This window comes from Rosa chinensis, chromosome 5 (genome assembly GCF_002994745.2).
Source record: "Rosa chinensis cultivar Old Blush chromosome 5, RchiOBHm-V2, whole genome shotgun sequence".
In the NCBI taxonomy this organism is placed as follows: domain Eukaryota; kingdom Viridiplantae; phylum Streptophyta; class Magnoliopsida; order Rosales; family Rosaceae; genus Rosa; species Rosa chinensis.
The window spans coordinates 22,591,939-22,607,328 of NC_037092.1; the positions used below are offsets into that span (position 1 = coordinate 22,591,939).

The 15,390-nt window shown below is 39.8% G+C and overlaps 1 protein-coding gene and 1 long non-coding RNA gene across 2 annotated transcripts; one reads left to right on the top strand and one right to left on the bottom strand.

Annotated features, from left to right (window-relative positions):
- The first annotated feature begins 1,671 nt into the window (after positions 1-1,671).
- Positions 1,672-4,450, top strand: LOC112166257 (cytochrome P450 72A15). The gene is made up of 5 exons (XM_024303051.2): positions 1,672-2,073; positions 2,560-2,777; positions 2,974-3,221; positions 3,336-3,726; positions 3,916-4,450. Exons 1-5 carry the CDS (start codon positions 1,785-1,787, stop codon positions 4,339-4,341), a joined length of 1,572 nt encoding a protein of 523 aa, XP_024158819.1. The 5' UTR covers positions 1,672-1,784; the 3' UTR covers positions 4,342-4,450.
- Positions 4,451-12,778: 8,328 nt separating this feature from the next.
- LOC112202544 lies at positions 12,779-14,645 on the bottom strand. Its single transcript, XR_002937420.2, has 3 exons — positions 14,290-14,645; positions 13,981-14,157; positions 12,779-13,117 (listed from the first exon to the last, which is right to left on the bottom strand). It is a non-coding gene; the product is annotated as an uncharacterized LOC112202544 (long non-coding RNA).
- Between the last annotated feature and the right edge of the window lie 745 nt (positions 14,646-15,390).

A 15,390-nucleotide genomic window follows, 5' to 3' on the forward strand; every position in this document is an offset into this window, starting at 1 on the left:
TAAAATATAGGCCATATATGAGCCACATTAACAAGTTAAATAACTCAATTATCGGAAAACTAACAAATTGGACCTATTAGATCAAAATTGAAAGTGCATGGGTGTTTTTGATGAAATTAGAAGTTCAGGGACTGAATTGATTTTGGATCTAAACCACAAGGTAGTAATTTGTATTTAGCCCAATTTAAAACATAGAAAATAACATTATTCCCACAGCAAAATTACCAACCCAGTGGCAATTAGTCAAATCAATCACCCAATCATCATCAAAAGCAAAAACCCTAACTCTCCTAGCAATTAGTCAGAAAATTAAATAGAAATTTCCTGGTCCGATCTGGTTCGTGCACTATCTCCATCGCTTGATATCAATCGTTGAGATCAAATATAATGGCTGGAATAGGACCAAGCATAACAGATTTCTCCAGTAGCTTCGAGCTTCTTCGACCCGGATCAACGACCTGCTGACCTGAATCAAGATCCGACCGAAATTCTTCACTCCGACCACCTCCGGCCGCGAAACCTGTTAGGTTCGGTCCTTCACACCATAGTCGTCATGCCTGTGGTTTTGGTTCGTCTAATTGTGCACCGTGGACAGAAAATCTAACTCCGGAAAGCCTATAGCAACTTCGGCGGGTTTTGCATTTTCCGGAGTTGCGAGTTGCATTTTCCAGAGCCGTCACCATGGACCCGACTTCCTCAGCTGCCGATGATCGAATTTAATCAGATTAAGACAATTAGGATTTCTGAATCTCTCATATTCAACATTTTGGTATCAGTGTTCATGTTTGGCGACGATAAGCCTCTGTTTTGGGGTTATTTGATCCACTCAGTGGTAGTGCTGTAATATTTTCAAAAAATGGAGGCTTTTGGTCAATTTCTCTTGAAATGCAGAGCCAAGCCTGCTCCAATTCATTCTGGGCCTGGGCTTCATGTCCTTCTATGTCTAAATCTTATCACATATGATTTTTTTGTTTTTAAATGTTTGATTTGGTAGTGATATGTAATTTTTTAATTTATATTTACATGTAACGGTTGATACATGATATTAACAACAAACAAACCAGTCATAAATTAAGTTAAGGCTAAGCGTATACGTAAGCAGATGGAAAAATGTTGAGGTGCAGTTTGAAACTCTGACTACGACTTGTCAAGGTACTACGTATTCAAAGAAAGAAAAACAATCCACAAATCCAATCGATGGAAAGTTTCCTTGAAATCAAACGTATTCATGTATGCAACATTTGCTCTACTTTTCCTTTGTGACATGTATGCAACATTTGCGCCCACTAGACGAAAATAGACCAACTTTCTTGTCGATACGTTATTTATTTTTATTTTTCTTTTGCATCAGTTTTCTTCTAGATTCTTTTCACGTGTTGAATCTATACGAGTGCTGGCATTGAGCTGAGATCATCGGGTGGTTAATTACCCTCATTGGCAAAAATACTACTTGATTCCTCGCGTGATGAGCAAGTATACATGCATCCGTGGTCAACAAGAAAAAACTGACTATTTGAGCGCGCAGCTGTGTTACTGCAAGTCTTGGCAGTAGAGATGCTTGCAAAGTTTGATTTGTAGGCTTTGTTGACTAGCTTTCATCTATGCCTTAACACCAATGAATGGAAAATTTGCTTGAAAAAAAAAACTTTTTCTGCTTATCATCGTATGCATATATTTAAACGAGTTAGTTCTTCACTTTTTGTAGTACACAACCCATAAGCCATAACCTCCATTTCTTTCTTTCTTACATAGCTTAGCTAGCTGGACATATACAATCGTCAAATATGGAAGTGACGGTGGCGAGTTGGGTAGCACTGAGCCTTGTTTTTGTTAGCATAATAGTAAGATGGGCATGGAATATATTGGATTGGGTGTGGCTGAAGCCGAAGAAGCTGGAAAGATGTTTGAGGGAGCAAGGCCTCAAAGGCAACTCCTACAAACTTCTTAATGGAGACATGAAGGAGAACTCTATCATGCTCAACCAAGCAAAATCAAAACCCATGAATCTCTCCACCTCCCATGACATAGCACCGCAAGTCGACCCTTTCGTTGATCAAACAGTGAAAACTTACGGTATGACAATACTTTGTGATGATTTTCATGATATAATTTGTAGCATGTGTATGCATGTGTATGTACAATTGACATAATATTAATTTGATGATATTAATTTAGCACCCTAGGCAAAAGCATATATATATGCACCCAAATATTATTGTAAATTTAGACGAGCACAGCCAAATTGTAAATTAATTAAGATATTTCTAAGTTCGTTCATACACGCAAAAGCATATGCACGCAAGTATGCCTACGTAATACATATGCATACATATGGTTTATGAGTAATTTGTGCATATATCTGAAGACTTTTGACAAGGCCAGGTCGGTGTTGTTCTAAATACTTCAGATCAATCAAAATTTTGAATTTACTGAAGGTAAACATTAACCGATCGAACTGACATGGGACGTTTAAGAATTGTACATACGTACCATTATGAAATGAGGTTTTGGATTTTAATTGTACCAAACCCTCACAGGATCCGTTTTGACCTTTTACAGGAAAGAACTCTTTTGTTTGGATCGGCCCCATACCAAGAGTGAACGTAATGAATCCAGAAGATTTGAGAGATGTCTTCACAAGAAAAGATGATTTCTGTAAGCCAGTATCAAACCCACTTCTTATGTTGCTAGCAAAAGGTCTTGTATTCTATGAAGGTGATAAATGGGCAAAACACAGAAGGATTATCAACCCAGCATTTCATTTCGAGAAGCTCAAGGTAATACACATAATGACATAATTATACTCTAATTATATATTGTTGATATTTTTCATTTTCTCTGATGGAGATAATTTGCGATTATGTTTACGTACGGACATGTTACTGGCTCACCACGGAGCGTCAGGAAACATGCATGTCTCTCCCTCATACTTGGTCAAAGTAATATTGATTTATATTTTGGTGTTTACAATAGCTTATGATACCGGCGTTCCACCAAAGTTTTGATGAGATGATCAAGGACTGGGAGAGCTCAGTGTCAAAAGAGGGTTCATCTGCTGAGTTGGATGTCTGGCCTTCTCTTGAAAATATGACGGCAGATGCGATCTCTAGAACAGCATTTGGAAGTAGTTCTAAAGAAGGAAGAAAAATATTTGAACTCTTGAGGGAGCAAGCAGTACATGTAACAAAAGCCACACAAAGCATTTACATTCCAGGATGGAGGTAATTTAGAATTTAAGTTCCCTTTAGATATATGTTACATAAAAACTTACTTGATCATTACATTCCAGGATCTTCTTCATGCCTATGTTTTCTCATTAAGAACCATTTTTGTAGGTTTCTACCAACTAAGATGAACAGGAGGATGAACGAGATTAACAAAGAAATAAAAGGTATACTCAAGGGTATTATTGAGAACAGAGAGCGGGCCATGAAAGCAGGTGATGCCACTAAAGATGACCTATTAGGGGCACTTCTGGAGTCAAGCTTGAAGGACATTCAGGGTCATAGGAAGAACAATAAAAATTTTGGGATGAGTATTAATGATGTAATTGAGGAGTGTAAGTTATTTTACTTTGCTGGGCAAGAGACCACTTCAGTGTTGCTGGTTTGGACAATGGTTTTGCTTAGTCAAAATCAGGAGTGGCAAGATCGAGCAAGAGAAGAGGTTTTGCAAGTCTTTGGGAGCAACAAGCCAGACTTTAACGGCCTAACTCACCTAAAAGTTGTGAGTATACATACAGGATATAAATAGTTCTATTTGAATTTAAATTTAATTTTCACGAAAATTCTTGATTTCACATTGCTGATTCTAATAGTTGCTTGATGTATTTTCTTTGTAGATTAAGTTTTACTTGGGAAATGGATTTCTATGATGATATGAATTAATTAATCTTGACTTTATAATCCCCTACAGGTAACCATGATTTTACACGAAGTTCTTCGACTATACCCAGCAGTTGTTGAACTTAATCGAACCATTCCCATGAAAACTCAACTTGGGAAGTACTCACTACCCGCAGGAGTCGAAGTCCGCTTACCAACACTGCTCATTCACCACGACAAGGAACTATGGGGTGATGACGCAGACGAGTTCAAGCCAGATAGGTTTTCAGAAGGAGTTTCCCAGGCAACTAAGAGCCAACTCTCATTCTTCCCTTTCGGAGCCGGTCCTAGAATTTGCATTGGACAAAACTTTGCTATGACGGAAGCAAAATTGGCCTTAGCATTGATTTTGCAACACTTTACGTTTGAGCTTTCTCCATCTTATACTCACGCTCCTTCGAATCTTATAACCCTTCAACCACAGTATGGTGCTCCTATTATTTTACATCGACGTTAAGCAGTTGTGTACCAAAATAATAATATCAACGATTTTGCACTAATAATAAGCTAGCTTGTAGCTAGCACATTTTATTCTTCTCTCGATTTCATTTAGCTTTTATTTGATATGTAATAAATTCCAACTACCAAGTTGAATAGACATAATCGTATTCATAGTCATCAACATGCTTCTTGAACGTTGAATCTTGTGGTATTTCTTCATCGTACATGGATTCTCTACTAGAATTTGTCATACCATGATGTGCTCGATTTATTACCATAGCTGGCCACCTCATTTATGTTTTGATCCAAAGCTTCAAAAACTGAGGCTCATATACAAAATATATATATATATATATATATATATATATATTTTGTTCAAGGAAATCTCTATTCTGTGTTTGACCCAAACTCTAAGTTACTTGACCTAGTGGTAATAGGGTTACATTAGAAGGATCTAGATTTCTATTCAATGTATGATTACTTTCCTTGTATGATTTGGATTCTATGCATTGTAATCCACTATATAAAGAGACCCCTATTATCAATGAGAATATACATCAAATTCTTCTTAATTACCGTTTCCCTAAAACACGTTATCAGCACGAGCCCTAACCCTAGCTTTAGAAACCAAAACCCCAGAAATTGATCAAGCTCCACCGAATTAGCCTTGCCTGCGCTACTACTGCCCTCACAGCCCCGCGTCGCAACTCAACGCTAACCCTACCAGGTTAGCCTCGCTGCCCCTGTAGCGCCCACAAGCCCTGCTTGCCTTCTACCTTCGCGCGCGCTCGCCTGCTCTCTCCACCGCCACTCACCAGTCACCCCGCGGCATCTCTGCAGCGTCCTCGCGGCATCCCCGCAGCTTCCTTGTGACCCCGCGACATCTCCACAACGGTCTCTCGGCATTCCCGCAGCATACCTGCAGCGACCCCCGCGACTCCGCATTCCCTTGACTTACCCGCGACCGTGCGACCACCGCAGCTCCTACGCGCCCCTGTGCTTGCTGTCCCCGTGAGCACGCCCTGCATCTACTTCCCCCGCAGCCCTACGCTCACCCGCTGCCCCAGCAGCTCCTACAAGCCCCTACGCTTGCTGCTCCCGCCTGCGCGCACTGCATCTGCTTGCCCCGCGGCCCTGCAGCACCAGCAGCCTATCCCCGCAGCCTGTTTTCCAACATGCGCGTGTTCTTAAGCCCTGAATCAACAAGTAAGTCTTTGAGATTAAAGTTCCCGTTTTTGAGTTTTTCTCCTTTTTCTCTTCTTTTCTCGGGGACTTGTAAACTCCCTTTTTCTACCCCCCCCCCCCCCCCCCTCCCCCCCTTTCTTCTTCATAGGGGAGACCAATAGCCAAACTATGGGGGTTCATGCTCACTCCAAGATTGGAGCATGTAGAATCCTCCAAACTTAGAGTTTATTGAGATGTTATGATCGACCACAAACATATCTTTGTTTCGATCTAATCCAATTCCTCTTGGAATCGGATTTCTTGGAAGCGACTACACTCAAAAATCCCTAAATTTCTTGGAAGCGACTACGCTCACAAATTTCTATTGTTTTCGTGGTAGCCTTTTCGCTCCAAAACTAACCCTAATTTCTTGTTCTCTTTCAGGATGAATAACCTGAACAAACTAGACTTCGCTCCATTGGGAATAACTGGCTCTGGATATCATAGGTGGGTTCGTGATGTTTGCCAGCATCTCAAGGCCGATGGAATCTTGGATATGATTCTCGAGCCTAGACAGGACGTGCTAACTATTGAGCAAGCTCAAGCTTTGGAAGCAAATAGAGTAGCCTTAGAGGCAAATAAGGCGAAAGCCACCATCCTACTGACGCATCATATGGATGATTCGCTCCAGTACGAGTGTATGAATGAAGAAGACCCCAGAAGGCTGTGGGTCTCACTCGAAGAAAGATTTGGCAACGTCCGTGACTCCCTGCTTCCTGACCTAGAAGTGAGATGGCATAGCCTCCGCTTCTGTGATTTCAAGTTAGTTCTTGATTACAACTCAAAAGCACTTCACATTAAATCCTTAATGGAATTCTATGGTAAAGAGAACACATATGCGATGTTGATTGAGAAGACTCTCTCTACCTTCCCCGTCTCTGCACTGATGGTTGCTAAGAATTATCGAATCGATGTTACTGTAGGATGGATCACAAGGTTTCATGAGCTTATTGGAGCTATGAATGTCGCTGAAAAACATGACAACATCCTTGTGAAGAACTATAATTCGAGATCCGTAGAAACAGAGCTTATTCCGGAATCCAATTATAGTCACTCCCCTAAGAGAGGGCGCCAAGAGCGAAACCCTAATCTTCGGGATACTTCTGGACGTACTGGTCCATATAATGGCTATACTTGGGAAGGTAACAGCCAAAATAGGCGAACACGGAACTGAAGAGGTCAATGTGGAAAGAGAGAGGGAGGCAACGCCTCTGGCTATGTTGGTGGCGCCACCAACACTAAGAGCCACCTAAATGACGCTTTCAAAGCGCCTCAATCAATGGAGTCTGAGTGCAGAGATGTATGTTCTCGATGTGGAGTATCTGATCATTGGGCACACATTTGTAGAGCTCGTGAAGAAATTGTCACTACCTACAAAGCATATTGTGAAGCAAAAGAAGCTCACTATGTGGAACAAGAAGATCAAAGAGATGATCTAGAGTGAAGGGTTGAAGACAACAAATTTGGCTGGGATCAATAGATCGCCAATTCTGTTTAAGTCTTTATTTTTCCAAGAGATGTAATAGGAAAATGCCATTTTGCATTAGCTAGCATTTGGATTAGATTCCCCTAATGGTTAAGAGACAATGATGTACTCTGTTGGCTTATGAATACAATTTCGAGTTCCTTTCATTATAACTCCATTTTGATTTTGAGCATAATTCTTTGTGACTACGATGGTTTGGCCATTAGTATTAATTCAAGGACATGGAATAGCCCAAGTTCCCCTTGCCAAATGGCACCTTGATTACTGTCACATAAACTCTCTACTCTCATAGGGAAAATCGCACCTATGAATAGCCAACGGATTCCGTGCGAAACCACATGTAGAGAATTGAAATGAGTTCATTTGCAATACCTCTAACGATTGCGAACAAAGGCGCATCTTAGAGAAGTTTATGAGTCCCTCTAGTGGACTCTATGTCATTATTCGTGCTATTAAATCCAATGAAGTTATGAGAGAAGATCTCTTGGATTTAGACACATATTGGCTTCGTAACGACAGGATAGATCATCCTAGTTATAATATGATGATCCATCTACTAAAGACTTCACACAGACATCCATTCTTCAGAGTGAGAACAAGCAAGAATCGAAAATTGATTTCCGGACTTAGCGTGACTGCCGCTACCTCCGTATTCGGCGCTGCCTCTGTCCTTTGCTGCCGTAAGGTAGCGAAAGTCCTTTGTGACAACGCCATAAACGGCACCAACCATGGCCATTCCACCATGAATGTTCCTTACCATGGCCATGATGGGTGATGTAGTCACATATTTTGCTTCTAATAGCGCTACAGACGCTCATGCCTAACCAAACTCCTCATTGGTTGCTTCTAAGGCACCTCGCTCATTTTGCAAAGCCCGTTCCTTAGGGAAATTAGGACTGAGACCGTCCTATGCAAAGGATATAAAAATATTCATTATGTTCTTACATAGAATCTGTGGGAATTTTGTGGACTGATCCAACCAACTTGCGGACGTTTAAATATCTCATGATGTTGGTTGACACGCAAACACGCTGGTCACGTGTTGTGCCATTGTCCACTTGTAATGCTGCTTATGCTACACTCCTAGAAGATATCATACAACAACGGGCTCACTCCCCGGATCATCCTATTCCGTTAATTGGACTTGACGATGCTAGAGAGTTTACATCGAAGACTTTCGATGGTTATTGCATTGGGACTAATGTTGGACATCATATTCCCATGAACACACCTAAATGGTCTCGCGAAAACGACTACGATGGTAATCCGTTCATTGGTAATGCGCACCAATCTCCTTATATCCGCTTGGGGTGATGCAATATCGCATGCAGCTATGCTAGTTTGTCTACAACCCACCGCCACTCAATTTACCTCTGCGTTACAGCTAGTGATTGGGTACAAGTATCGTACTTACACATATTTTAGTGAGCTATTTATGTGCCAATTGCGCCACCACAGCGCCCTATGATAGGTCCTTATAAACGACTGGGCAACTGCGTTGGATTTGAGATTCCAACAATTGTCCGCCACTTAATTCCCTTGCTAGGCGATCTCCTTACCGCTAGATTTGCGAATGTCACTTTGATGAGACAGTCTTTCCGTCGTTAAGGGGAGATAAGAACACAGATGTTCAACAGAAATGACAGGATATGTCGTGGTCTGTCCCCACTATGTCTCATCTCGATTCCCACTAAAGTGACTAGATCACACATATCTGCTGCAAATATGCCTGCAAGGATGAACGTCCCTATAAGAGGACGTAGCGCCACCCTACATGGAGGTAAGCATGGCGCCAACACCAAAGAAAGTGGCACTCTGGCGTTACAGGCCATGGCCCTAGCAAGGATGCATGGGAGGCCCGTGCGTTCGAAGGATACTTTGGCACATTCCAATCCTTTGATCATCAAGACTCAAAATCTGTCTCATGAGAATCTTCCGGGTTATGGTTATCGTTGGGCAACACCTCAATGTCAGAACCTATTCCTAAGAATATAGAGCTCTTTGAAAATTGCACTAGTGTACATGAGACGTGGGATAGAAACTCCATCATAATTGATGATGTAGTTGCGCATGAGTTTGTTGAGTCAGATGATATCAAACCACGCTCCGTTGATGAATGAATGCCAACATAGAGAGATTTGGCCTAAATGGAAAGATGCGATCCAGGTTAAGATGGATTCTCTAACGAAGAGGAAGGTTTTCAAGCCAGTGATGCCAACACCTCCTATCATAAAACCTGTTGACTAAATGGGTCTTCGTTAGAAAACGTGATGAGAAAAAGATATGGCAATCTCGGGTTATGGCGCAAGGCTTCTCACAAAACGCCCTGGAATTGACTACGATAAAACATATTCTCTCGTAATGGATGTCATTGCACTCCACTATCCTGTCAGTTTGGTAGTTTCCGAATAACTGATTATGCAGCTTACAAATGTGGTCACTACGTATCTCTATGAGGATCTAGATACGAAATATACATGAAGGTTTATAGTGAACTTCATTTACCCAAGTCAAGTGGCTCTAGACCACGGAGCGCGTTTTACAAAGAGGTTAAAACGCTCGCTAAAAGTGACTACTTGATTGGGAAGAGACATGCGCACGCGTTTCCATAACAAGTTTCGGATTCTATCGCGGTTCATGTTGGGCATGATCTTCATTAGAAGCCCTTCAAGAGTTAAGGGAAACCGCTGAACAATTGAAATCCGAGTTTGAGATGAAGGATTTTGGAGAACACGATTATGTCTCAGTTTGGAACTTGAGCATTGTGTTGATAGATGCTTAGGTATTTTGACAAGGTCAAGCCTTCAAGCACCCCCATGATAGTTTGTAGTCTTGATCCTGAAAAGGATCTTCTTCGTCCAGAGGATGATGGAGAAGATGTGCTAGAGGCAAAAGTGCCCCACATAAGTACAATAGGCGCATTATTGTACTTAGCTCAATGCACAAGACCGGATATCTCATTTTTCATGAACTTGTTAGCTAAGGTATAGCTCTGCGCCAACGCGATGCCATTGGATTGGTGTAAAAGATATCTTTCGATACTAGATGTACGACTAATATGGGCATGCTTTATCCCTACAGAGAGATGATAGATTCGGACTCATCACATACCAGGAACGCTGCCAACATTGGCCTGCGTCCTCTATCCCCATCCCAAAACAACATGTTTTTGGAAGGTTTTGCTGATGTTGGGTATCTCTCTGACCCACACAAAGGTCATTTCCAAAATGGTTAAGTGTTCACCATCGGAAAAGACCATGATATCTTGGAGGTCTACAAAACAGACCCTAGTCACTATATCTTCGAACAATGCAGAGATTATTTCTCTTCATGAAGTGGTTCGTGAATGTATATGTATTGGATCCATAATTACACATGTTCGAACAATTGTGGTTTGAAGTCTACCACAGATGAGCCTACGAGCATTTAGGATAATGCTGCTTGTTTTGAACAAATGAACCAAGGCTACATCAAAAGCAACAACACCAAGCATAATCAGCAATAACAGACTCTCCTCAAGATCAAAGTGAACTAGGTTCAAATCTGAGGATAGTATGGAAAACTTAATCACTAAGTCATTGCCTAAATTCCACTTTCGAGAAACATGTTAGTAGCATCGTTTGCGAAAATTATCTGAACTCCCATGATCGTAGTCATCAGGAGGAGACACAGACATCAGGGGGGATGTCTACATGTTCATCTCGAAACATGAAGGTGTGTTGTGCTCTTTTTCCCCTTCGACCGAGGTTATTTTTATCCCACTGGGTTTTTGTTACTCAGCAAGGTTTTTAACGAGGCAACGAGAGAAGCACCGCGTTTGGGAAACACAATGGGGAGTGTTCAAGGAAATCTATATTCTGTGTTTGGCCCAAACTCTAGGTTACTTGACCTAGTGGTAATAGGGTTACATTAGAAGGATCTAGATTCCTATTCAATGTATGATTACTTTCCTTGTATGATTTGGATTCTATGCATTGTAATCTCCTATATAAAGATACCCCTATTATCAATGAGAATATACATCAAATTCTTCTCAATTACCGTTTCCCTAAAATATATATATATATATATATATATATATATATACACACACACACATACAGCCCCCTTCCAATGAGGGATACCTATTTTTTGCCAACTTGAGGGATAGGCTCGCAATCCTTGGATATGTTCTAATGAGGTTCGACAGCTGAGATTAAATCAAGATTCTGATCCCGTTCTGACCCCAATTCGCGAGCTCCCCAATTCTTTCTACCTCTCTGGCGAGCATGGAACGCTTAGAGACCTCAAATCAGGTATGGCTCTTCTTCTCTTATGGTATTTCTTTCCAATTCGCGATCTCAATTCTCAAACCCTTTCTAACCCAATTCGCGAGCTCCCCAATTCTTTCTGCCTCTCTGGCGAGTATGGAACTCTCAGAGACCTCAAATTAGGCAGGTTGCTTCTTCTCTTATGGTATGTCTTTTCAATTTTGTGTACGAGAGACCTTTGTTCTGAAACATGTTTGACGCCCAATTCTATGGGTTTATCCGTATTTGTTATTGTGTTGTTCTAATTTATGTCATCTATTTCTTTGGGTTGTTCACTCTTTGTGTTTGTTTGTCTTTTTGGAAAGAATTATACTTTTGGAGTTTATATGGGAATTTGATTTGATTAATATGGAGGACCTGAAAGTTGTAAATTCTTTCAACTCTTAGGCTCCTGTCTTGGGTCAAATTCTTTGCTATTAGCGTAATGTGGGGAAAAAGCCTTCTAAAGTTTTGATTACTTGCACTCGGAATCTTTGTAGAAATGAAGAATTTGAAACAAGACATTTCATTGCATAAATTTTTTATATAAGCAAGGAATAAAAAGGTGATGAGCTAACTAAGCCTAGATCCGATCATCATATAAAGTAAGTGACTGCTTTTCAGTTTTGCTGTATGTGTTTAGTTTAACGGCTTTGCATTCATTCATTTAAAAAAAGTGAGAACTAATGGTCATTGCTCTCACGGCACTATTGTCAGCCTTGTTATTTTAAGGATGAGATTTGTGGGATTTTGTTATTGATATTATCAACATCTATTACAGATTACATAGTTCTTAGAGGAGTTGAAGATATGGTACCTAATGGGATGTTAGTAGTCCCCATGGAAAATGAAACTAATGTGTGTCACTACATATATGTTATTTTGCCCTTTTAGATCTGCTGATGTTGATACAAATGAAAATTTTAGTGGAGATGGCATAGTATGAAGGCTTGAAATTTATCAATGTGGATCATCCTTTTGCTGAGACGTGCTATTGAAAACTTGTCTGCAAAGCACCTTTTCAATGGATTGGTAGTCGGCAAAGCACTATCGAAATTTGGCTGCCTCTAGATGCTGCCAACGATACTTTGTTTTCTTATCTGCTTTGGTTAACTTTGTTAGTTTTGAATCCTGCTTTGGTTAACTTTGTTAGTTTTGAATCCAAGTCTGGTGTTGCCTAGTATGGCTCAGACATATAGCTTGTTCTAGTGCTTCTGGTAAAGTGTACTATCTACCAATTTAAATGCAGTTTGATATGAAGTTTGATCAAGTATGAATTATGCGTTGTTAATTTGATACAACATGGCATGAGAATTGATTGTTATTATTCTGGAGTTGTGTCTGATTGACAGAGTAATTTGCTTCTGTCTATGTTTGTGCCTCTTTTTAATTGGAGCTCCTGTCTATGTTTGAGCCTCTTTTTAATTGGAGCTCTTTCTTTCAGACTTGTTCTATAGAATACATACAGAACATTACTTTACAATCTCAAATAGACAGTAACATTTGATAATGAGCATCAATGGCCATTCTGAGGCCAACAAAAGACTATCATTGCACAATAAAGAAACATGACTTGTATTTATACAACAAATAGGAAAAATGATCACATCAATGGTAAGGGCTCTAGGGTCACGTTCCTTCGGCCTGGCTTCACCATCCTCTTGAGCAGGCATCCAACATATCTCTCCTCATTGCTCAACATAACATAAATTGTATTTATTATCAAGGTTGGTCATCTTATCATGAGCTGGTGTCTCAAAAGTTGGTCATCTTTGAAAAAGCTTGCCCCATAACTTGAATATATAAAAATTGAAAAAGCAAAATCAGTGGTAGTGCATCAACAATGAATTCCCATGCAATTAATGGTGTATAATCAGAATTTTAATTTACACTATACAAGACTATATTGATTATACACCACAAGGTAACCTCAAAAAAGAAAATTGAAACAAACTACAGCAACATGATGAAACAAATACCTTCAAGTTCTTATATACGAATACCTTCAACATGATGTAAATCTGCAATTGCAACAACAGATTTTCTTTCTTTCTAACTTTGATTAGAAATAAAGCATTTGTTCTCCCATACACATTTTAACTTTCTGCAAACACATAGATCATTTTTTCCAAAAGTTGCATTAAAGTGAGAAGTTAACTTTCTTATGGCAGAGATATCAGAAGGAACATTATTCACAAAACCCATTTCCAAGACAGGTACCACGATCATGTAGTCTTCGACGTTAAACGAACCAAAGCCATAGTTTCATATAATTAAATACCAGGAGCAGTTATCAAAAATATGCTATTAGAAATTCCCCATCATTAGCTCAGGTAAGAACCAAAGGAGGATTACTTTTACCAGGGTTTAATGCAATAGGACAAAATAGGACTGAATGTAAACAATGTTGGAACACTAGAAAACAAAAGTGACATCAGTGGAAATGGCAGCTTAGGGGGAAAAGAAAATGCTTTGCAATAGAAAGAAATAAGCAAAGTCGAAAAACACTTGCATGCGAAAGAATACACAACCAGAAAAAGTAATTACATAAATTGAAGCTACACAAAATAATCTTAGTGAAAGATTTCCACAGGGTTTCACTTTTTCTTATATAATGAATAACTTTGTCTTTACTCATATAAACTATAATGAATACCTTTGTCTTTGCTGCAAAACAATATATATCAGGAACATCAGACTGCTTGTGGTGTTTGGGGTATGCAACTTGCCCGTACAAATCATGTTCGTCAATAAGCTTGAGAACTGAAAGAAGAACAGAAGCATTTGTGCTGGAGAAGTCATCAATTCCATCTCGATTACCCATAATTAATGTCTGCACGGTAGAGAGAAAAAGGAAGAGGTCAAGTAATGGAATCAGCAAAAAGCCAATTAAACAAGTCAGATAAAACGCAGATAAATTATACATAAAAGAAGATACCACAAGAATTGTAACCTACAAGATTACCTGCATTGGGCAAGAATCATAGGCTTTCGGGGATTGGTAAAGAAGCGCAGAGAGGACTATTTCTGCAATTGCTGCAATTGAATTGAAATCTGAGGCAGCAGTGGATTATTTCCCTAAAAAAATCATATACTCACTACAAAGAGAAAACCCACCTAATTTCTAGAGAATTTGAAGAAATAGACGTGTATTAGATGCGAATTGAGTGAATTCTCTGAGCGTTCCATGCTCGCCAGAGAGGCAGAAAGAATTGGGGAGCTCGCGAATTGGGGTCAGAACGGGATCAGAATCTTGATTTAATCTCAGCCGTCGAACCTTTTTAGAACATATCCAAGGGCTGCGAGCCTATCCCTCAAGTTGGCAAAAAATAGGCATCCCTCATCGGAAGGGGGCTATTTATATATATATATATATATAGCCCCCTTCCGATGAGGGATGCCTATATATATATATATATATATATATATATATATATATATACAGATTTCATCCAGAGCGGAGCTCCGCTTTGAAATTAACGTGTGAAGTTCGAGTTTTGGGTCACTTTTTGGTCGCATATCCACATCTTGACCTTTCAGTTTTTAGGTACTAGTGTATAGATCATCTCTGCAAATTTTCAGCCAAATTGATGATCGTTAAGGTATCTAACTCGCTTAAACCAATGGACGGACTGAATCTATCAACCTGAACCGTACTATCTTTAAGCCTATTATGAATGCCTTAACGATCATCATTTTGGCTGAAAATTTGCAGAGACGATCTATATACTAGTACCTAAAAACTGAACGGTCGAGATGTGGATGTGTAACTGAAAAGTGACCCAAAGCTCAAACTTCACACGTTAATTTTCAAAGCGGAGCTCCGCTCTGGATAGGATCTGTGTGTATATATATATATATATATACACACAGATCCTATCCAGAGCGAGGCATTGCTTTGAAATTTCAGAGCGAGGTTAGGGTTTAGGGTCACTTTTCGGTCGCATATCCACATCTCAACCGTTCAGTTTCTAGGTACTAATGTATAGATCATCTCTGCAAAATTTCAGCTAAATTGATGGTCATTAAGGCATTGATAACTACCTTAAAGCTAGTACGGTTCAGG